Consider the following 22,844-nt stretch of genomic DNA (forward strand, 5'->3'; position numbering starts at 1 on the left):
AGTCAAGGAAACCACCTCAGCAAGGTATCCATCCACAGACAGCCGTTTCGGGGTTTTTGCCCCTCATCAGTGTGGAGTAGGTTTCTGGCTAGTGGGAGCAATGAGTAGTAAGTGCATGCAAAAGGACGCTGGTTGACCTCAGGGAGATCAACCAAAACACCGCAGAGACACCATCACGTGTCTCAACGTCAGTGTATTCTAGAACATTGCCCCCTGGGAAATCGAATATGCAAAAGAACACTGCAGAGACACCATCACATGTCTCGACGTCAGTGAACTAGCCAGACCTTCCCTCCGGGAAGGAACAACCAAGCCAAAGCGTTCTCCAGTCAAGGAAACCACCTCAGCAAGGTATCCATCCACAGACAGCCGTTTCGGGGTTTTTGCCCCTCATCAGTGTGGAGTAGGTTTCTGGCTAGTGGGAGCAATGAGTAGTAAGTGCATGCAAAAGGACGCTGGTTGACCTCAGGGAGATCAACCAAAACACCGCAGAGACACCATCACGTGTCTCAACGTCAGTGTATTCTAGAACATTGCCCCCTGGGAAATCGAATATGCAAAAGAACACTGCAGAGACACCATCACATGTCTCGACGTCAGTGAACTAGCCAGACCTTCCCTCCGGGAAGGAACAACCAAGCCAAAGCGTTCTCCAGTCAAGGAAACCACCTCAGCAAGGTATCCATCCACAGACAGCCGTTTCGGGGTTTTTGCCCCTCATCAGTGTGGAGTAGGTTTCTGGCTAGTGGGAGCAATGAGTAGTAAGTGCATGCAAAAGGACGCTGGTTGACCTCAGGGAGATCAACCAAAACACCGCAGAGACACCATCACGTGTCTCAACGTCAGTGTATTCTAGAACATTGCCCCCTGGGAAATCGAATATGCAAAAGAACACTGCAGAGACACCATCACATGTCTCGACGTCAGTGAACTAGCCAGACCTTCCCTCCGGGAAGGAACAACCAAGCCAAAGCGTTCTCCAGTCAAGGAAACCACCTCAGCAAGGTATCCATCCACAGACAGCCGTTTCGGGGTTTTTGCCCCTCATCAGTGTGGAGTAGGTTTCTGGCTAGTGGGAGCAATGAGTAGTAAGTGCATGCAAAAGGACGCTGGTTGACCTCAGGGAGATCAACCAAAACACCGCAGAGACACCATCACGTGTCTCAACGTCAGTGTATTCTAGAACATTGCCCCCTGGGAAATCGAATATGCAAAAGAACACTGCAGAGACACCATCACATGTCTCGACGTCAGTGAACTAGCCAGACCTTCCCTCCGGGAAGGAACAACCAAGCCAAAGCGTTCTCCAGTCAAGGAAACCACCTCAGCAAGGTATCCATCCACAGACAGCCGTTTCGGGGTTTTTGCCCCTCATCAGTGTGGAGTAGGTTTCTGGCTAGTGGGAGCAATGAGTAGTAAGTGCATGCAAAAGGACGCTGGTTGACCTCAGGGAGATCAACCAAAACACCGCAGAGACACCATCACGTGTCTCAACGTCAGTGTATTCTAGAACATTGCCCCCTGGGAAATCGAATATGCAAAAGAACACTGCAGAGACACCATCACATGTCTCGACGTCAGTGAACTAGCCAGACCTTCCCTCCGGGAAGGAACAACCAAGCCAAAGCGTTCTCCAGTCAAGGAAACCACCTCAGCAAGGTATCCATCCACTGAATACACTGACGTTGAGACACGTGATGGTGTCTCTGCGGTGTTTTGGTTGATCTCCCTGAGGTCAACCAGCGTCCTTTTGCATGCACTTACTACTCATTGCTCCCACTAGCCAGAAACCTACTCCACACTGATGAGGGGCAAAAACCCCGAAACGGCTGTCTGTGGATGGATACCTTGCTGAGGTGGTTTCCTTGACTGGAGAACGCTTTGGCTTGGTTGTTCCTTCCCGGAGGGAAGGTCTGGCTAGTTCACTGACGTCGAGACATGTGATGGTGTCTCTGCAGTGTTCTTTTGCATATTCGATTTCCCAGGGGGCAATGTTCTAGAATACACTGACGTTGAGACACGTGATGGTGTCTCTGCGGTGTTTTGGTTGATCTCCCTGAGGTCAACCAGCGTCCTTTTGCATGCACTTACTACTCATTGCTCCCACTAGCCAGAAACCTACTCCACACTGATGAGGGGCAAAAACCCCGAAACGGCTGTCTGTGGATGGATACCTTGCTGAGGTGGTTTCCTTGACTGGAGAACGCTTTGGCTTGGTTGTTCCTTCCCGGAGGGAAGGTCTGGCTAGTTCACTGACGTCGAGACATGTGATGGTGTCTCTGCAGTGTTCTTTTGCATATTCGATTTCCCAGGGGGCAATGTTCTAGAATACACTGACGTTGAGACACGTGATGGTGTCTCTGCGGTGTTTTGGTTGATCTCCCTGAGGTCAACCAGCGTCCTTTTGCATGCACTTACTACTCATTGCTCCCACTAGCCAGAAACCTACTCCACACTGATGAGGGGCAAAAACCCCGAAACGGCTGTCTGTGGATGGATACCTTGCTGAGGTGGTTTCCTTGACTGGAGAACGCTTTGGCTTGGTTGTTCCTTCCCGGAGGGAAGGTCTGGCTAGTTCACTGACGTCGAGACATGTGATGGTGTCTCTGCAGTGTTCTTTTGCATATTCGATTTCCCAGGGGGCAATGTTCTAGAATACACTGACGTTGAGACACGTGATGGTGTCTCTGCGGTGTTTTGGTTGATCTCCCTGAGGTCAACCAGCGTCCTTTTGCATGCACTTACTACTCATTGCTCCCACTAGCCAGAAACCTACTCCACACTGATGAGGGGCAAAAACCCCGAAACGGCTGTCTGTGGATGGATACCTTGCTGAGGTGGTTTCCTTGACTGGAGAACGCTTTGGCTTGGTTGTTCCTTCCCGGAGGGAAGGTCTGGCTAGTTCACTGACGTCGAGACATGTGATGGTGTCTCTGCAGTGTTCTTTTGCATATTCGATTTCCCAGGGGGCAATGTTCTAGAATACACTGACGTTGAGACACGTGATGGTGTCTCTGCGGTGTTTTGGTTGATCTCCCTGAGGTCAACCAGCGTCCTTTTGCATGCACTTACTACTCATTGCTCCCACTAGCCAGAAACCTACTCCACACTGATGAGGGGCAAAAACCCCGAAACGGCTGTCTGTGGATGGATACCTTGCTGAGGTGGTTTCCTTGACTGGAGAACGCTTTGGCTTGGTTGTTCCTTCCCGGAGGGAAGGTCTGGCTAGTTCACTGACGTCGAGACATGTGATGGTGTCTCTGCAGTGTTCTTTTGCATATTCGATTTCCCAGGGGGCAATGTTCTAGAATACACTGACGTTGAGACACGTGATGGTGTCTCTGCGGTGTTTTGGTTGATCTCCCTGAGGTCAACCAGCGTCCTTTTGCATGCACTTACTACTCATTGCTCCCACTAGCCAGAAACCTACTCCACACTGATGAGGGGCAAAAACCCCGAAACGGCTGTCTGTGGATGGATACCTTGCTGAGGTGGTTTCCTTGACTGGAGAACGCTTTGGCTTGGTTGTTCCTTCCCGGAGGGAAGGTCTGGCTAGTTCACTGACGTCGAGACATGTGATGGTGTCTCTGCAGTGTTCTTTTGCATATTGAATTTTATCAAGCACCGACTCTGACTCCTTCATAAATGGCAAGACCCCAGGGGAGTTATTTATCACACTGGTGTAAAGTAGATCTGGCTCAGCAGATTCTTCCTAATATCCTACATCATCCTAGGGCAACTTCTGAGTAAATAAGGCAAAGATATAAAGCAGACTCTCCTGTGTGTGCAGAGTGGATGCAGCTAGTCTCCAGGGACGCAGGACTCAAAAACAGGACCGCGACACAGGCATTCCTGTGCCGGCACCGGACTATTCATATAAAAAAAACTTAAAGCGATGTACCTGATGGCACATTCATTTTAATGGGAATCCGTCACCTACAAAATCTCTATGAAACAGGGTTCAAAGAGAGTCTCAGTACCTCAGGCTTTATCAAGAGAAAATATTCTTTTATTTCCGCCTGTTAAGAGTAAAAAAGGTGTGCCCCCCTCGCCAAGATGCAAAGTCTCTCGCTGCTAGAAATTCCATCCTCTCCATCTGTAACAGGCCAGTCTCAGGGAAAAACCATGCAGGCAACATGTAATGCATACCAGCAGCACTCTCTCTCGATTATATATATATATATATATATATATATATATATATATATATATATATATATATACAGTTTTAGAAGACTACTGTATATTCAGAATGTGACTCTACATTACGCATGAGTGAACAGGAGGCAGTGTGTCAGCTCCTCTCATGTTAGGTGCCTCACACATCATGCGATACAACAGCAATGACTGAGTAACAGAATATGCCAGGTTCCTTATCTGGGAAATCTGTAATATTTAACGCTCCCATGTGAGGACACATATACGCCAGCCACGCAGATTCCTGAATAAATTTCAGAGGTCTGCTCTGCATAGTCACCATCTTACAATTTTACATCATAGGCCATTTCTACAGTAACCTTAAAGACACAAGCAACAACAACAAAAAAATACAATATTAGAGAACTGTGGCGACTACCATTACTTATGTTTTGATGCTAGAGGAATCCTCTCTGCTAAGAGACAAACATAGAGCAGGAAAGTTAGCCTCCAGTTTGGTGGATCCATAAGTAGGACATGTATGTAGCATTCTATATAGTTTTACTGACAAAGCAAATATAGAAAATCCAAAATTCCCCACAGTAGTTATGAATCACTAAGGCCAGGTTTACACTCATCCGTCAGCAGTTCCCTTCGGTGCAGTAGAAAAGTGCAGGAGGGAAACGCATTTTTGAACATGATTTCAATGAGACAGTTTAAAGCATCCGGTTTGTTAATAGTGCCACCGAATTGCTGGAAACGCTGTACGTCAGAACGCTGCTTGCTGTATTCGGCCGTACATCCTTGATGTTTATTGTAGAAAAAGGATAGGACAACGGATGACAACTGATGCATTTATGCCATCAGTTGTGGTATCAGTTGTCAAGAAACAAGGACGCTGGACCGTCTGATATAGGTAAACCCAGCCTACCACTGCATTACAGCAGATCTGTCAGCCATATATGCTGCCCTATGTAAGGTGACATATTGCAACCATTGGATAATGGGAAGGCTTGAGGAATACAGCAAATTATGCTACGTTCATAATGGGAATGCTGTTTTTGGGCATTGATTTATAAGCTGGGGTGTATAGGTGCATACTATGAAAGCAGTAGGTCAGAATGGCAGGTCCATACCCCCTACTTCACAGGTGGCAAATTGCGGCCCTCCAGGTGTAGGCAAAACTACAATTCCCATCATGCCCAGAAAGCTAAAGCTTTGGATGTCCAGACATGGTGGGAATTGTAGTTTTGCAACAGCCAGAGGGCCACAAGTTTGACATCGCTGCCCTACATGAATGAAAAAGTCGACTTTAAACCACTGCTGTAGCATACTTTGGAGACGTACTCCAAAGTATCAACAAAAGGAAGTTTGTTTATTAGGACAAAAAAAAATGGGCAATGAGTTTCGGTACCATGCAGGCACCTTTATCATGGGCTTGATAAAGGTGCCTGCCCGGTACAGAAACCAGTAGCCCAATTTTTTTTAGTCCTAATAAACAAACCTCTACTTTGTTGATACTTTGGAGTACGTCTTCAGTCCTGCGCCGACGCTACAACAGTGGTTTGAAGTCGACTTTCTCACTGCATCTCTAGTGAAGGTATCTTGATGGAAACCATCAGCCGTAAACCAGGAGCCTGGCTGCGGACACACCTTTCTCCATTCGTTCAAGTGCTCACTAGTCTTGTGCCTATGGTTAGCACAACATGCTCAGGTGAGTTTGAATACTGTCATCCACCCATCCCGTGGTGTTTTTTTTTTAATACTACACTATATTAGTGATGTTTTTTATGCAGCCGAGAGGTACTAGTATCAGCCATAGGTGTGAGGTGCAGCACTCTTTTTCTTCCCTGAACTACATTAGCGCCCCTCGTATGTATATCTGTTTCTATCCGTCTCTGCCCTACACAAATGAAGCAGTGCAAAAGATCTACCTCCACTCAATTCATTCTCTATGGGATTTTCAACAATAGATGAGAACAGCACTCAGTTAACTTGAGAAGTTCTGTACAGTAAATGAAGCAAAGGTGAAGCACAAGTGCTTCCTTCAATAGGAAGACAAGGAACCTTTCCCCTTGTGAGTGGTGGGGGTCTCAGCGGTCAGACCTCCACCACTCAACTAGTTAGCACATATTCTGTGGATAGGTGCTAGCTTTTATTCTTGGAATAACCCCTTTAAGAATTCACTACACGTTTATATTTATAGTGTATGCAATTCCCTAAAGTGTCTCACAAAGCGCCTATAGACCCGAGGTATCCTTTAAGTGAATCACAATGACTTTTAGTTTCTATGTCTTAAATAATGAGAAAGATAAACATTTCAGAGTATCCTCCGAGAGAACAAAGCATCCTGCACATGCAAACCTTTATTACTCATACGTAACAAAGAATGCCAGATCATGAATCAGTGCTTCAGTATAATGAAATACAAGGGAGCATTAATGACCTGTGTCATCCAGAATCTACATACATGGTGTGTCTTAAAGGAAAGGTCTGGCGGGGAAAAAATAATAATTTCGGGCATGGGTGGGCAGAACATAATAAAGAACATATATTTACCTGTCCCTGTGCATCGCTGCATCCCGCTCCCGGACCCCACCGACAGTCTCCATATCTCCCCTCCTACTATGTCCTCTCCTCAGCCACATTTTCATGATGTTTTATCAAAGTCATGACGTACCCCAATTCTGGGGGAAAATTACATCTGGCGGGGTACAGGAGCCTGGTGATGCGGCGCAAGGCGAGCACAAGGTCCAGTAATCATACTTTCTTTATAATGTTTCTCACACCCCCTGTCCGAAATTATTCCCCCCTTAAAGGGGTTTTCTAATTTAACCTTAGTTGTCCCCTATTCACAGCATAGGGAACAAGCATGGGATTCCGGGGGGCCTGACCTCCATGCAGCACCTTCCACTCAGCTCTTTCCAGCGGCTTTGTCTATTGAGCTGCGGGTGACACGCCAACCCACAGCTCCATTTAAAACAAAGGAGCCAAGGTGCCAATCTGGAGATTTCCGGTGGCACTTAGGTCGGACCCTCTGGAATCTCATACTTGTCTCCAATCCTGTGTTCAGGCTATGCTCACACACAGTACTTTTTATGAAATGGCCATTCTTTTTATAATGCAATGATTTGCATTGAAGTCAATGCAAACAATCAAACAAACAATCAAAATGATGATCATGTCAATTATTTCTGACCATTGTCCATAGACTTCAATGCAATTTTTCTTTTAAAACAATGTCTGTTGTTTCGAGTGCCAAATAATGACTACTGTTCATACGTAGTGGGAACAGGGCCTAAATCTACACTGATTTATGTGTTCTACAATGGGTAAAGTACATTTTTAGGTGCATTTGAAAATGGCATCTACCTGACGCTTTAGGTCATCTGTAACATTTATGATGTTCTGTAAAGGTCCTCTTGACTTCTTCATAGACATTGTCTTCTTTTGAAATTTACTTAGGAAAAGAGAAAGAAAGATGTAGATGATTACACTGAGATCAACCTTCATACATACATACCAGGCTATGATTGTTAAAAGGGATATGTCAAGATTTAAACTTATTTGAAGGCTCTACACCTATCCATAGGATTGGTGATTGGGGGGGTCTAACTAGTGGGTGAGCCACAAAAGCAAATGTCACTTGTCCATTTGTATGAATGAAGTAGCTGCTGAGCATGTGTGTTGTTATGGGAATGCTGAAGATTGTTAAACACTGTACTCTGCCATCACCGTCAGTGCCATAAAGAGTGAATGAAGCAGCACCAATCTGACACTTATCATCAATCCTGTAAATGGGTGGTAAATTTTAATTTTCTGACATGACATAGTAACAAAGGTTGTGAGCAAAGCCTTACCTGCACAAGTGTCTCCAGCTTAGAAACAATCACAAACCCTCTGGGAAAGAAGAAAAAAAAAAACACATACTGGTGGCAAATACATAACTTTCAACCTTACTCAGTCAAAGCAGGACACTAAGGCCATGTTCCTAAAAAGAAAATATTCTGCCCAGCAAACTGATTTACTGTGGATTTGTGCCATACTCCTACTGTCCCTGCCATTCCAGGGATCTTAGGGGGTTACTATTTGGCTTGTCAGCCATAACTGTGCATGCCCCCATTGAGACCTATTGAGACTAGGAGGCCCCAGTACAACCCAAGGATAAGATCCAAAGCATAACCACAAATTCTTGAAGAATTTTTGGATTGTGGTTTCTCAAAATTTCATCCACTTTTATAGAACCATAGTTTTCTATAGATTTTCAGTAAAGTAAACATACAACAAATCTGCTATGTGAACACCGCCACTTGGTTACACTCTTGTAATCATTTATACATACCACAAAATCTTCTGGATATAGTCAGTAAAGAAGTGTCCCTAACCTGTGATCCCCCAGCTGCTGCAAAACTACAACTCCCAGCATTCCCAGGTAAGCAACAGGTAGTGGGAATGCTCCACTAGAAGAGGACATAAAAGCTGGGATCTAGCATACAGTCATATAGTAAATGAGATATTTCTAGCACAGGTATCAGTGCAAAATGAGGGATATTTAATGGTGAGTGGCTTTTCTAGGCCAGGCCAACCTCGCATACTATCCCCCACTAGTCACTGACCTATGACCACTGCAGCATATCAATGATATACCATGATTCATGTCCATAGAGGCTGGCGGGTACCATGAAGCCCTCTGCGCCAGAGCATAGGTGGGTGATAGGGTGACTATGTGTAAATTAGCCACAGTATTGGCGACATCTATCTGACTGCCGGGGGTCCCGCAGATTAAAGGAACAGAGGCCAGTGTCCCATCTGACTGGACATGTACAATGCCGCTCAATCTCACTATATGGACCTGATGAACATAGTGAAGTACAGCTCTTGTCAGTCCAGTGTAGGTGAATGGTGCAGCAGTAACATGGTCGATCATTGCTCCATTCAAACAGGGAGACATGGGGCCCCTGTGCATATTACTGGAGGGGCCCCCAGTGATTAGACAGACATGACCTCCAGTATCCTGGGGATAGGGGGCAGAAGAAAGTCAGGTATCCATTACTAACCTGGTTACAGATATAATGTACAGCAGAAAGAACAATAATGATAGAGGTAATAAAGTAATAACAGATTCAGTCACTGCACACACATACTCATACTGAGACTTAGCAGCGGGCTAACTATGAAAGCTATTGGCTATAAGGACAGTACAATAACACAGCGAGATAGGAATACCCAGTGTCCTGCGGGTGTACAGCCTCTGCCAGTCCTTACAGCCCGGAGCGGAGCTGCTGACGTCATCAGTAATCGCCGCCGCGGCTCGAAGCTTGTGTTACCATAGTAACGGCCGCGGCCATAGAGACCGCCGCAAAGGTGTGACTGCTGTTCTGTGTACAGACACAAGATGGCGATAAAGTTGCGTGCTGGAATTGCAATGTCGAGTAAATGCGTAGATGATATGTGCGCGGATGAGCTATGTAGATAATATATTTATTAGATAGGTAAATGATAGATACAGTAGCTAGATAGTAAATAGGTAGGTAGATAGATATTAGATACCAGATAGATAGATAGATAGATAGATAGATAGATAGATAGATAGATAGATAGATAGGAGATAGATAGATACCAGATAGAGATAGATAGATAGATAGATAGATAGATAGATAGATAGATAGATAGATATTAGATACCAGATAGCTAGATAGATTATTATATCTAATTTCCAAAGTGTTTATTATACTTGGTCCCTACTATTCGGTCTTTGACTTAAAGGGGTATTCCCAGCTCAGCAAGAGGGCATTCTGCACCCTCAAGCCTATTTGCTGCTGCAGGAGGTGGTTAAAAAGTCAGTTACAGCTGAGCCATCATTTTTATGCAAGTTGCTAGATCCCATTGATTTTAATGGGATTTATGTAAACTGTGAAGCACTGAAAACTACATTGTTTAAGTAACTCTTGGAATTTTCCCCGTTGATGGAGCCATACAAGGGTGAAAACGTCTTTAATTTTACCATAAAATGTACAGCCACCATTCCCCTTATGATCTTTCGCCAGGCCCGTAATGTGCCACTGTGCCCTAATGATCTGTGCTTCTGTGCTACCATGCCCTAATGACCCGTGCCCCATCTGAGCCACAATGCCCCTAATTATCTGTGTGCTCTTAATGAATTGTGCTACTGTGCCCCCTATCACTATAGCAAGAATTATTACTCACCGATAATTCACTTTTCATAAGCTCCTCATGACAGCACCACAATGGAGGACGTCACCCTTGACCCTATCAGGAACAGGAAATCACAGAGGTTAAAAGGGCACTTCCCACATTCCCCCTCAGTGTTATTATAACGAAACCATACAGGATCATACACTAATAAGGGCGGGAAATCTAAGGGTGCTGTCATGAGGAGCTTATGAAAAGTGAATTATCGGTGAGTAATAATTCTTGCTTTTCACTGCGTCCTCATGACAGCACCACAATGGAGACATACCAACTTAGACTTTCAGGGAGGGACAACCGCCTGGAGCACTTTTCTCCCAAAAGCCAGGTCCTGAGAAGTGCCTATATGCATACGGTAGTGCTTGAAAAACGTGTGGGGTGAAGACCACGTGGCTGCCTTACAAATTTGTTCGAGGGAGGCTGATCTAGCTGCCCATGAAGCTGCTGTGGCTCTAGTAGAGTGCGCTTTCAGACCTGTAGGGGGATCTTTCCCCATTGTAGTGTAGGCTTCACAGATGGCTGTTTTGATCCATCTTGCAATGGAACTCTTTGTTGCTTTTTTGCCCTTGTTGGGGCCTTGGAATTGAAGCAGTAGGTTTTCATCTTTCCTATGCTCTTTGGTAGTTTCCAGATACTGGATAATAGATCTTCTTACGTCTAAATTTTGAAAAAGTTTTTCTCCTTCATTCTTTGGGTCACTACAGAAGGATGGGACTACTATATCTTGAGATCTATGGAAGTCTGTGACGACCAGCGTCGGACTGGGCCACCGGGGAGCCGGGGGATCCCCCGGTGGGCCCCACCCCCTCCTCCCTCTTGCAGGGCCCTTCCCCTAAGCCAGAGAGGGGCCTCCCGTTTGGCAGCTGCCTAGTGTCGGGAGCTCAAGGGGCCCCCTGCTGGCTCCCACACTGCTGGGGTGAGTTCAGCACGGCATCAGGGCCTGTTCTTTCTATAATCATTGGCCCTCCCCTCCCCCTGCTCACCTGACTCCCTTACATCAGCTCTGGGCCTCAGCGCTGACCTCTTCCTGCCTGTCAGGAGAGCGGCAGCAGCAGCAGCAGGGCCTCCTCCATCCCCCTCCCCTCTGCAATCATGTGACTCTCCTGTTGCTGTGTGCAGTCGGTGCACAGGAGATGGGGAGAGGCTGCAGGCTGCCCGGCCTGGCTGGAAGAAGAGGAAGAGAAGATGGAGACAAGAAGACTGAAGCTTCCTGCCCTGCTGAACATGTGAGTGTGTGTGTATATACTTGTCTATCTGTCATCAGTGTGTGTCTGTACATGTGTCATGTGTTTATGCATGTGAGTAATATATATGTGTGTTTTCTATCATGTATATAGTGTATATATTATGTAATGTAGTTCTATAGATGGTGTGTATGTGTAATCTGCATGCTTTTGTATCTGTGTATCTATGTTGGTGAGTCTGTGTGTGTTAGTATGATTAGATGTATATATGTAAGGTGTGTTGTGTCTGCATGTTTGTGTATGTCTGCAGTATGTCTATTTGTGTATATATGTATACTGGATGTATGGCTGCAGTATGTCTATTTGTGTATATATGTATACTGGATGTATGGCTGCAGTATGTCTGTGTATATATGTATACAGTATGTATGTCTGCAGTATGTCTATTTGTGTATATATGTATACAGTGTGTATGGCTGCAGTATGTCTATTTGTGTATATATGTATACAGTGTGTATGGCTGCAGTATGTCTATTTGTGTATATATGTATACAGTGTGTATGGCTGCAGTATGTCTATTTGTGTATATATGTATATAGTGTGTATGGCTGCAGTATGTCTATTTGTGTATATATGTATACAGTGTGTATGGCTGCAGTATGTCTATTTGTGTATATATGTATACAGTGTGTATGGCTGCAGTATGTCTATTTGTGTATATATGTATACAGTGTGTATGGCTGCAGTATGTCTATTTGATTATATATGCATACCGTGTGTATGTCTGCAGTATGTCTATTTGTGTATATATGTATACAGGATGTATGTCTGCTTGTGTATATATGTATAGAGTATGTATGTCTGCAGTATGTCTATTTGTGTATATATGTATACCGTGTGTATGTCTGCAGTATGTCTATTTGTGTATATATGTATACAGTGTGTATGTCTGCAGTATGTCTATTTGTGTATATATGTATACAGGATGTATGTCTGCTTGTGTATATATGTATACAGTATGTATGTCTGCAGTATGTCTATTTGTGTATATATGTATACAGTGTGTATGGCTGCAGTATGTCTATTTGTGTATATATGTATACAGTATGTATGTCTGCAGTATGTCTATTTGAGTAGATATGTATACAGTGTGTATGTCTGCAGTATGTCTATTTGTGTATATATGTATACTGTATGTATGTCTGCAGTATGTCTATTTGTGTATATATGTATACAGTGTGTATGTCTGCAGTATGTCTATTTGTGTATATATGTATACAGTATGTATGTCTGCAGTATGTCCATTTGTGTATATATGTATACAGTATGTATGTCTGCAGTATGTCTATTTGTGTATATATGTATACAGTGTGTATGTCTATTTGTGTATATATGTATACAGTGTGTATGGCTGCAGTATGTCTATTTGTGTATATATGTATACAGTATGTATGTCTGCAGTATGTCTATTTGTGTATATATGTATACTGTATGTATGTGATGAGAAGTTCACACTTTGGAGGTCCAGTTGTGCCGGAGATCCGTGAGGCTTGGGCTCTGATCAGCTGAGGATTCTCACATCACAGATGATAGGTGTTGTAGTAGATATAACAGTAAGACTTTAATCAATGGATGACGGGTTTCATCAGATGAGATCATCAGATCTATTGAGGATTCCCTTAGAAATGCCTCATCCATTGATTTAAATCTTACTCCTACGTCTAATACAACTCCTATCATCTGTGATGTGAGAATCCTGACTCAGCTGATCAGCGCCCAAGCCTCACGGATCTCCTGCACAACTGGGACCTCCAGAGTGTGAACTTCTTCTCAACTATTGTACCGACTCAAGAATAAAGATATAAGCAGCAGACACAGACACAAGTGGGATAATGCCCCCCTCACCAAACTGCACCCCCTCTGGAGCAGCAGTATCAGTGATAGGTAGGATTATGCACCCCTCATCTGACTGCACCCCCTCCGGAGCAGTAGTATCAGTGATAGGTAGGATAATACCCTCACCAGACTGCACCCCCTCCGGAGCAGTAGTATCAGTGATAGGTAGGATAATACCCTCACCAGATTGCACCCCCTCCGGAGCAGCAGTATCAGTGATAGGTAGGATTATGCCCCCTAACCAGACTGCACCCCCTCCGGAGCAGTAGTATCAGTGATAGGTAGGATTATGCACCCCTTACCAGACTGTACCCCCTCCGGAGCAGTAGTATCAGTGATAGGTAGGATTATGCACCCCTCACCAGACTGCACCCCCTCCGGAGCAGTAGTATCAGTGATAGGTAGGATTATGCCCCCCCTCACCAGACTGCACCCCCTCCGGAGCAGTAGTATCAGTGATAGGTAGGATAATACCCCCTCACCAGACTGCACCCCCTCCGGAGCAGTAGTATCAGTGATAGGTAGGATAATACCCCCTCACCAGACTGCACCCCCTCCGGAGCAGTAGTATCAGTGATAGGTAGGATTATGCCCCCTAACCAGACTGCACCCCCTCCGGAGCAGTAGTATCAGTGATAGGTAGGATTATGCACCCCTCACCAGACTGCACCCCCTCCGGAGCAGTAGTATCAGTGATAGGTAGGATAATACCCCCTCACCAGACTGCACCCCCTCCGGAGCAGTAGTATCAGTGATAGGTAGGATAATACCCCCTCACCAGACTGCACCCCCTCCGGAGCAGTAGTATCAGTGATAGGTAGGATTATGCACCCCTCACCAGACTGCACCCCCTCCGGAGCAGTAGTATCAGTGATAGGTAGGATAATACCCCCTCACCAGACTGCACCCCCTCCGGAGCAGTAGTATCAGTGATAGGTAGGATAATACCCCCTCACCAGACTGCACCCCCTCCCGAGCAGTAGTATCAGTGATAGGTAGGATTATGCACCCCTCACCAGACTGCACCCCCTCCGGAGCAGTAGTATCAGTGATAGGTAGGATAATACCCCCTCACCAGACTGCACCCCCTCCGGAGCAGCAGTATCAGTGATAGGTAGGATAATACCCCCTCACCAGACTACACCCCCTCCGGAGCAGTAGTATCAGTGATAGGTAGGATAATACCCCCTCACCAGACTGCACCCCCTCCGGAGCAGCAGTATCAGTGATAGGTAGGATAATACCCCCTCACCAGACTACACCCCCTCCGGAGCAGTAGTATCAGTGATAGGTAGGATTATGCCCCCTCACCAGACTGCACCCCCTCCGGAGCAGCAGCAGAGGCAGCACTAAAGTAGTAAAAATTCTTTGTTTTAGCTCTGAGAAAGGCAAAACATTGCACAAGAGGGAGTTAATAAAGTCACAAGATTTTTTACTACTTTGGTGCTGTCTTCGCTGCTGAATTATTGTACCAAGTCTCCTGGTTCCGTTGAAAGGGCTGCAAGCGGCATCAAGGTGTACAAACCACCGCTAAAGTGACTGGCGGTCTTTGGCTTGTAGCATGACCGCCCAAGGTGAGCAGCAAGTTTAGCCACTTACACACATTTGTTCTGCAGTAATAAGCTATGTGCGCCGCATGGTGTTCTCTCTCTTCTACTAGTAGATGTATAAAATGGCAGATTACATCTTAAAGCCATGTTCACACAACATATGTTTTGCATAAATCTTAGCTGTTGTTGCAATTTGCAATAACAGCCGCGATTTATGCAAAACATACGTTGTATTGGAATGAATGGAATCCCAGACGGAGCGCATACACATAGTATACGCTCCAGCCACACGAAAAACTGACATGTCATTTTTCTGCGGCCGTACAGACATGGCAGGTCACACAATGGAGTGTGCGGCTCCGGCCACACGCACCGTTGTGTGCAGTGGTGAATTAGGATGCGGGTGCACACTGGTGCACCTGCATCCGAATTCAGCAGAAATGAAGATCATCCGGCCAGTACTGCAGTACTATCCGGGATGATCTCCAGTAACACTGGCTGCTCTGTGACCCAGCTGCGTCACAAAACAGCCGGTGTAATATGTGGTGTGAACCCAGCCTAAATCTAGGTTCACACACAGTATTTTTGCTCAGTATTTTGCAACCAAAACCAGGAGTAGATTGAAAACACAGAAAGGCTATGTTCCCACACTGTAGAAATTTAGTGGATGGCCGCCATTTAATGGCAAATAATTGGCGTTATTTTAAATTTCAACAGCGTGTGAACAGAGCCTTTCTGTGTTTCAGATCCACTCCCGGTTTTGGTTACAAAAAAAATGACCAAACTACTGTGTGAACCTAGCTGTGTGACACCATGCTTACCGCTCTCTTTCCACTGGTGCACTCCTGCTGCTTCTACTGGTCCTGACTCGCTGACAACCCGCTCAGCCAATCACTGCAATGACCTGCTGCAGCCATTCATTATGAATATTTGCAGTCTTTAAAGTGTTAACTGTTATTTGAAGGAACTTTTGACATATGAGAGGTTTAGCTTGGTCGGGGTCTCTCTGATAGTAACAGCCAGGTGAAGCATCACTCCCAGACCTTGTGCGCAGTCCGGCTGATTACAGGTCACTATCTCCACTATATTATATAAAGTTTGTTTCCTGTAATCAGCAGAACCCCTAAGAAATACATGTTATTAAATGGCCCAGATTGCAGCCGGGCTGCATAGACTTGGGCAGCGTGCGGTTATGGACAGTGCATTTATGGAGGCATACACGGATGTGTGCAAGAGCCTGGACTGTCATTATAAAAACTTTTGACATCATGCAGACGTGTGAAATGTTTTGATCAGTCGGGGTGTCAGTGCTGAGACCTCCTGTGGTGGCTAGATCATCACTCCATCAGTCATGTTACACATGACGGGCCCATAGACTATAATGGAACCCATCTCCTATAATGAGTGCTCAGCCCCTCACTTGCATTATGATGGACTGAGTGACATTCTGGCCATTGTTGGGTGTCTCACCCCTGAGACAGATTAAACTTTTAATCACGTCTGTCTGACATTTTGTATTGACCTTAAAGGGGTACTCCGGTGAAAAATATTTTTTTAAACTAACTGGTGTGAGGAAGTTATACGAATTTGTTTATTACTTCTAATTAAAAATCTCCAGTCTTCCCGTACTTATCAGCTGCTGTATGTCTTGCAGGAAGTGGTGTATTGTTTCCAGTCTGACACAGTGCTCTCTGCTGCCACCTCTCTCCATGTCAGGAACTGTCCAGAGCAGGAGAGGTTTTCTATGGGGATTTGCTGCTGCTCTGGACAGTTCCTGACACGGACAGAGGTGGCAGCAGAGAGCACTGTGTCAGATTAATAAGAATACACCACTTCCTGCAGGACATACAGTAGCTGATAAGTACTGAAAGACTGAAGATTTTTAATTAGAAGTAATTTACTAATCTGTAACTTCTGACATCAGATTTAATTTTTTTTTTTTTATCAGAGTACCCCTTTAACGCTTTAATGACCAATGATGTGCTTTTCATGATGGTCCTTTAAAGTCTTATTCCAGCCCAACAGCTTGTGGTGAGGCTAGAATAAACCGTCATGGGTCTCCTCTGCTGGAGATTGTAATAGAGGAGCAGACTAGATGGTCATTTTTTCCTTCATCTTCTGAGGCTGTGTTCACACATGACATTTTTTATGTGTTTTTACAGCAATATTGTTGGAATTTCATTAAAGTTTCTACATAAATGGTGCAGTTTTACCACAATTGCATGAATCAGTAACAACTGTATAAGTGACTGGCAGTGCACTAGCGTTGCTGGTCACATACACAGCTCTATGCAAAGTCGCTGTACTAACGTGAAAGGTTTGGCGCTGATTATGTCTTTATATGTTGGGTGGGCCCCAAGAATCAATTTCCCTGGTGGGCCAAGGTACCCCAGTCCGACACTGGTGACGACTTTTGGAAGGAATGAAGGGTTTAGTTTGAATATTATTCTGTCGTCTAGAATAGTGCAAAATGGTTCCATAATAGATAATGCCTGAAGTTCCCCAACTCTTCGGGCCGTAGTTATGGCTATTAGAAAAGCTGTTTTAATGGTGAGGAATTTCAGGGAAATTTCATTGATTGGTTCAAAAGGCTCCTTAGAAAGACCAGACAAGACTATGTTTAAGTCCCAGGGAGGAGCCAGGTTTTTGATTTTGGGCTTCATCCTGGCTACTGCCTTAAAGAAGCGTCTTATCCACCTATGGTCTGCTCTTTTTTGTTGGACCTTGAGGCAAACAGGTCGATTTCTGGAGAACCCCATTTCTTTACTAAGCTGGAGAATATCAGGGTATTTAACTCCCACTCTCCTGGAAGGACTTGATGGCGACTTAAATAATCCGCTAGTATGTTGTCCGTACCTTTTAGATGGATCGCGGAGACAGACGACACTCTCCGCTCTGCCCAGGAGAATATTTTTGCTTCGCTCGTAGCTGCGATGTTGGGATTTAATATCGCAGTGGAGGCTTCCCAAGACTTTCGCAGGAGTCCTTCCATTTTTATATCCATGGAATCCTTCAATTGGGAGGCATCCTCAAATGGCAATGATGTTTTTTTAATTATTTTGGTTACTGGTATATCTACCATAGGGGTTGTGGACCAGGTTTCAGAATCAATTTCATCAAATGCAAATCTGGACTTGAATTCTTTAGAAATCTGAAGCCTTTTTTCTGGTTCTTTCCATTCAGAAAAGATCAAATCCTTAATATTCTCATGAATGGGAAACACCTTCCGTTTTTTTTGGTTTTAGGCCTGCAAACATAGCATCTTGTGCAGATAATGGTTGCTCAATGTCCTCTAATTCCATTACTGCTCTAACAGCTTTAATTAGAGTGTCAGCATTTTCAGATGAAAAGCAAAATTTGGTTGGTTCCTTATTAGGGGTAACCGTAGGTGTTTCTGTTGTGCAATCCTCCACATTATCCTCTATTTCCAAATTGTCTTCCTGTAAATTTTCTGATTCTGAGTCAGATATTTCATAGACCTTGCGTTTTTTTGCAGGTGAATGCACAACAGAGGATGACAGACCTGGAGCAATTTTAGGCGATGAGGCAAACGGACTTTGTGTAGGGGCAACTGGTACTATCCCCGATAAAGAGGCTTGAATCTCTTAACGGATAATAGCACGTATTTCCTCGGACACAGACGCCTGGGCCGGAGGATTAAGCTTTGCTAAACAGTTTTTACATAACATTTTGGTGTAGATTTCTGGTAGGCTGGCATTACATCCCACACATCTTTTGTCCATTGCTCTTTTTGGTATCTCCTTCTCCACCTAAGGATAGAGAGACACCAAAACAATATGATAGGGAATCATAAAAGAGTAGCTATCATACAATAAATAAGTGAACCGACTAAGGGCATAACTCACAGAGCCAGCAGGTATAGATCTCTCCACAGCCTCCCCACTCACAGCTTCCTGAACATCCATAGCAGAAGATATGCAGGAGTATAAGGCACATGAATAGGTTACTCACCAGCCTTTATAGTGTAGGGACCGCAGATTTGAATTTAGCGCCATTTCCGCGCCGCGTATTCCCATCAGCTGAGTTCCGGTGGGCGCGTGACGTCACCTACGCACGTGACGCAGGCGACGCACGCTACGCACCTACGTCAGTGCGTCACGACATTGTAGAAGCGCGCGCATGCGCAGACCCACCAGCAAAGGCCGCAGGAGACCCGCCATGGATCCCGAGGGCCGCAGCGACTTCAAGCTCCCCTGCATCAACTCTGGGAGCGCCGCAAGGGGAGCGGGGACTGGAGGCACCTCAAGAAGATGCGACCACCAGGCAGAACATCCGGAAGGACCCTTAAGCCGCTCCATGCCTTTGCCCCAAGACCCATGACCACACAGGATCACAGGTAACCTCCATGTTCCTTGATCCTGTCAGGAACAGGAAAAACACTGAGGGGGAATGTGGGAAGTGCCCTTTTAACCTCTGTGATTTCCTGTTCCTGATAGGGTCAAGGGTGACGTCCTCCATTGTGGTGCTGTCATGAGGACGCAGTGAAAATCATTGTTTTCCAATCTATGGCTCTCCAGATGATTCAAACCTATAACTCCAATCATGCCCTGACAGGCAAACATGATGGGTGTTGTAGTTTTGAACCATCTGGAGAGCCATAGATTGGGGAACACTGACTGCTGATGCTCAGAGTGCGTTTACACAGAGATTTATTTGACAGATTTTTTAAACCAAAACCAGGAACAGACTATAAACATGAAACAAGTTATAAAGGAAAGACTGAGATTTCTCCTCCTTTCAAATCCATTCCTGGCATTGGCTTTAAAAATATGTCAGATAAATCTCTATGTGTAAATGCACCATTACCTGTCCCAAACCTACGCTGCTCTGGACAGGTCTGGCTGTGGATGCAGACAGCGCTAATTAGGAAGCCGCAGCTCTAACTCCTGAATTTTATTAGGGACCAACTCCCGATTCCAGCTTCTTCATAAATGGCACCAGGAGAGTTATTTATCACATTAGTGTAAAGTTCATCTGGCTCAGCAGATTCAGAGTAATGTCCTATATGATCCTGGGGCGCCTTCTGAGGTAATAAGGCCTCATTCACACAACCCGTGCCACAATCCGGAGACGATCGCAGCGCAGACCCCCTAGCAATGCAGCCCTTCCGCCACCTGGCACAGATCCCTCCCCTGCCGGCCGGTAGCAGAGCAGACTACTCACCTACTCCCCCGTGTCAGCCTACTTACACATGCTCACTGGAAGTGGCCTGGACTACGCTGCTGGGAGAAGGCAGTGTAGTCCCGGGCACAGCGTGTGTAAGCTGGCTGGCACGGGGGGGGGGGGGGGGTGTTGATGAGTAGTCAAATGCGGGGGGGATCCGTGCCGCGATTAAAACTAAGACATGCCCTATCGCGGCACAGATCGTGTGAATGGCTGCATTCACTTTAATGGTTCTTAAAATTGTCCATGGTCACGGATCCGCGATCCACGGACAATTTTACGGAATGTGTGAATGCAGCCTATGGGTGCGTTCACACATACAGGATCTGCAGCAGATTTGATGGCCCAGATTTGATTTGCTGCAGATCGTGTATGAGTGAACGCACCCTTAGGCTATGTTCACACTACGTAAGCTACGTAATAATTACTACGTGGCTTATGTAGTGCTGCCTACAAAAGAATCCCGGCGAGAGCGTATACACATGGTATGCTTTCCATCCAGGGATCCCTAGCAGCGCTGCGAGAAACTGACATGTTAGTTTTCTGCGGCCGCTATTCAGTGAATAGCCACAGAAATCCCTGTCAGTGCTCACAATGGATTCAGCGGCGATAAAGATCATCCGGCCGATACTGCCAGTATTGATGATCTTTTCTGACACCAGCCGTTCCGTGACCTGGCTGGTCTCATACAACATCTGAACATAGCCTAAGGAAAAATATAAAGCAAATTCTCCTCTGTGTGTGCAGTGGATGCAGCCAGCTAGACTAAATGGAGCAGGTGGTGTTTTCTGCGAAGGTTCACATTGCGTTTTTGCAATCCGTTTTTTTCATCCTTTTTTTTTTGCAAAAAACGGATGAAAAAAAACAGATGCATTAGTGTCGGTTTTTTTTTTAAGGACACAAAAATGTAGCCGACACTACTTTTGTGTCCGTTAAAAAAAACTGATCCGTTTTGATCCGTTTTTTTTTACAAGGGAAGTCAATGGAAAAACAGATCAAAACGGATGCACACTAATGCATCCGTTTTTTTTGCAAAGAACGGATTGCAAAAACACAGTGTGAACCTAGCCTAATAATCTATGTTTCTAACTAAATATTCACCATACACAAAGAAACACTACTAACAATGCCAGATCCCTGTAATACAGAGGTTTGCATAGGCTTAGCAGCAGTTTTCTATCATGGACATTTGTCAGATTAGCATATTATCATTATCCCATGGGGGATGCTGTAGTGTTTAGGTCAACGTAGCCACTGCTCTCTGTCTAATGGATCCCTATGAAGACAAGTTAGTTTATCGACCGATAAAGGGGTAGGCTGTATTTTTAAGTTCACTCACTACCAGTACTGTTATTATTTTAACTGTATACAATAAAAGTGAAGTTTTATTAAAACATATTACTTTTGTCTTTTGGGGGGTTTTTTCCCTCCAAAAGAAGAGGCCCTATCTTCTCAGCAATATATTAAAAAATGATCGCTATATCACTTGTAGGAATATTATTTTAGGTGTGTCTAATTAAAAAGGCCCATAAACTTTAACTGTAAAGTATGATTAAAAAAAGAACGCGTGTGAACGACCATAAACTACAGCCGTTGTTCGCGCAACCGTGACCGCAAAAAAAATAAACACGAACATTATTTCTACGGCCACAGTTGAACAACGGCCGTACTTCAACATATTGTGTGAATCTGCGGCAGTAGTTCCCATTGAACTCAATTCTAATCAATGAATTCAGAAAACAATGGCCGTTGTTTTAAATTAAAAGAACAGCTGTTGTCTTCTGAATTTGTACGGTGTGTGAACATAGCCTAGAGATATGAATAAAATCATAGACATATGTTGGTCGGAAGTCCTAATTCCTGAGTATAGGCCCCTAGGAAAGCCCACTGACTTGAGAATTACAGCCTAATACTTGTCTTTTCAAGGATCCATTCCCTCCAATAGTAATTACATCCACAAGCACACTCAGCATCACACATTGCCAAAGGGTGGGATAATATTATCAACATTTATTGCAGTGTGTCCCACCATATTACACAATGGCTTATCATGGTGACTTCAGGCTTCTAGTGAGAGAATCCAGGATGAAGTCTCCAGGAGAGAACTAGGGAGTACATTTGCCCCAAGTTATAGGGATTGCCCAGAATAATGTTTTGCTGCAATATGGGCCCATGTAGACACATTAGCTTCTTGTAGGATTACGATGTAGAGACTGCAGAGGTCAGGAATCCAAGGAAAACTCACCATGATTTTTTCCTAGAACCAATCCATGACTATATGACTATGACATGTGGCATGGTGCACTGTCCTGTTCAATGTGTGCTCTGCCATAGGGTATGTGTAATCAGCCGATTACAGGACCAAGAGTCGAATCCACACCAGAATATAGTAAGCGCAGGAGTATATAAATTTGCACACAGCGGTGCTGCACCGCTGTGTGCAAATTTATATACTCCTGCGCTTACTATATTCTGGTGTGGATTCGACTCTTGGTCCTGTAATCGGCTGATTACACATCTACATTTGCTTCTCCCACAGTCGGTGGTGACGTCCCCCAGTACAGCTGCGGAGTACACTCTTTCATGCTGCATATAGAGTTGTGCCTAAATTTTGCACAACCTACCCAGGTGAGTGGATCCCTGTAAGACCCTGCTACCATCCACCTGGCTATCTTTTATTACA

The 22,844-nt window shown here is 44.9% G+C and overlaps 1 protein-coding gene across 3 annotated transcripts in view; it reads right to left on the bottom strand.

Annotated features, from left to right (window-relative positions):
• NPHP1 (nephrocystin 1) overlaps nucleotides 1-10,358 on the bottom strand; it is a 57,715-nt gene extending 47,357 nt beyond the window's left edge. For 2 of the 3 annotated variants that reach the window (XM_069955045.1, XM_069955043.1), the window contains exons 1-4: nucleotides 10,345-10,358; nucleotides 9,364-9,515; nucleotides 7,998-8,037; nucleotides 7,510-7,597 (exon numbers count right to left, since the gene is read on the bottom strand). In XM_069955045.1, coding sequence (XP_069811146.1) covers nucleotides 7,510-7,578 — 69 coding nt within the window. In that variant the 5' untranslated portion in view covers nucleotides 7,579-7,597; nucleotides 7,998-8,037; nucleotides 9,364-9,515; nucleotides 10,345-10,358. The remainder of the gene's footprint in view (nucleotides 1-7,509; nucleotides 7,598-7,997; nucleotides 8,038-9,363; nucleotides 9,516-10,344) is intronic. The other variant, XM_069955044.1, reaches the window with a different exon arrangement.
• Between the last annotated feature and the right edge of the window lie 12,486 nt (nucleotides 10,359-22,844).

Source organism: Dendropsophus ebraccatus, chromosome 15 (genome assembly GCF_027789765.1).
Source record: "Dendropsophus ebraccatus isolate aDenEbr1 chromosome 15, aDenEbr1.pat, whole genome shotgun sequence".
In the NCBI taxonomy this organism is placed as follows: Eukaryota; Metazoa; Chordata; class Amphibia; order Anura; family Hylidae; genus Dendropsophus; species Dendropsophus ebraccatus.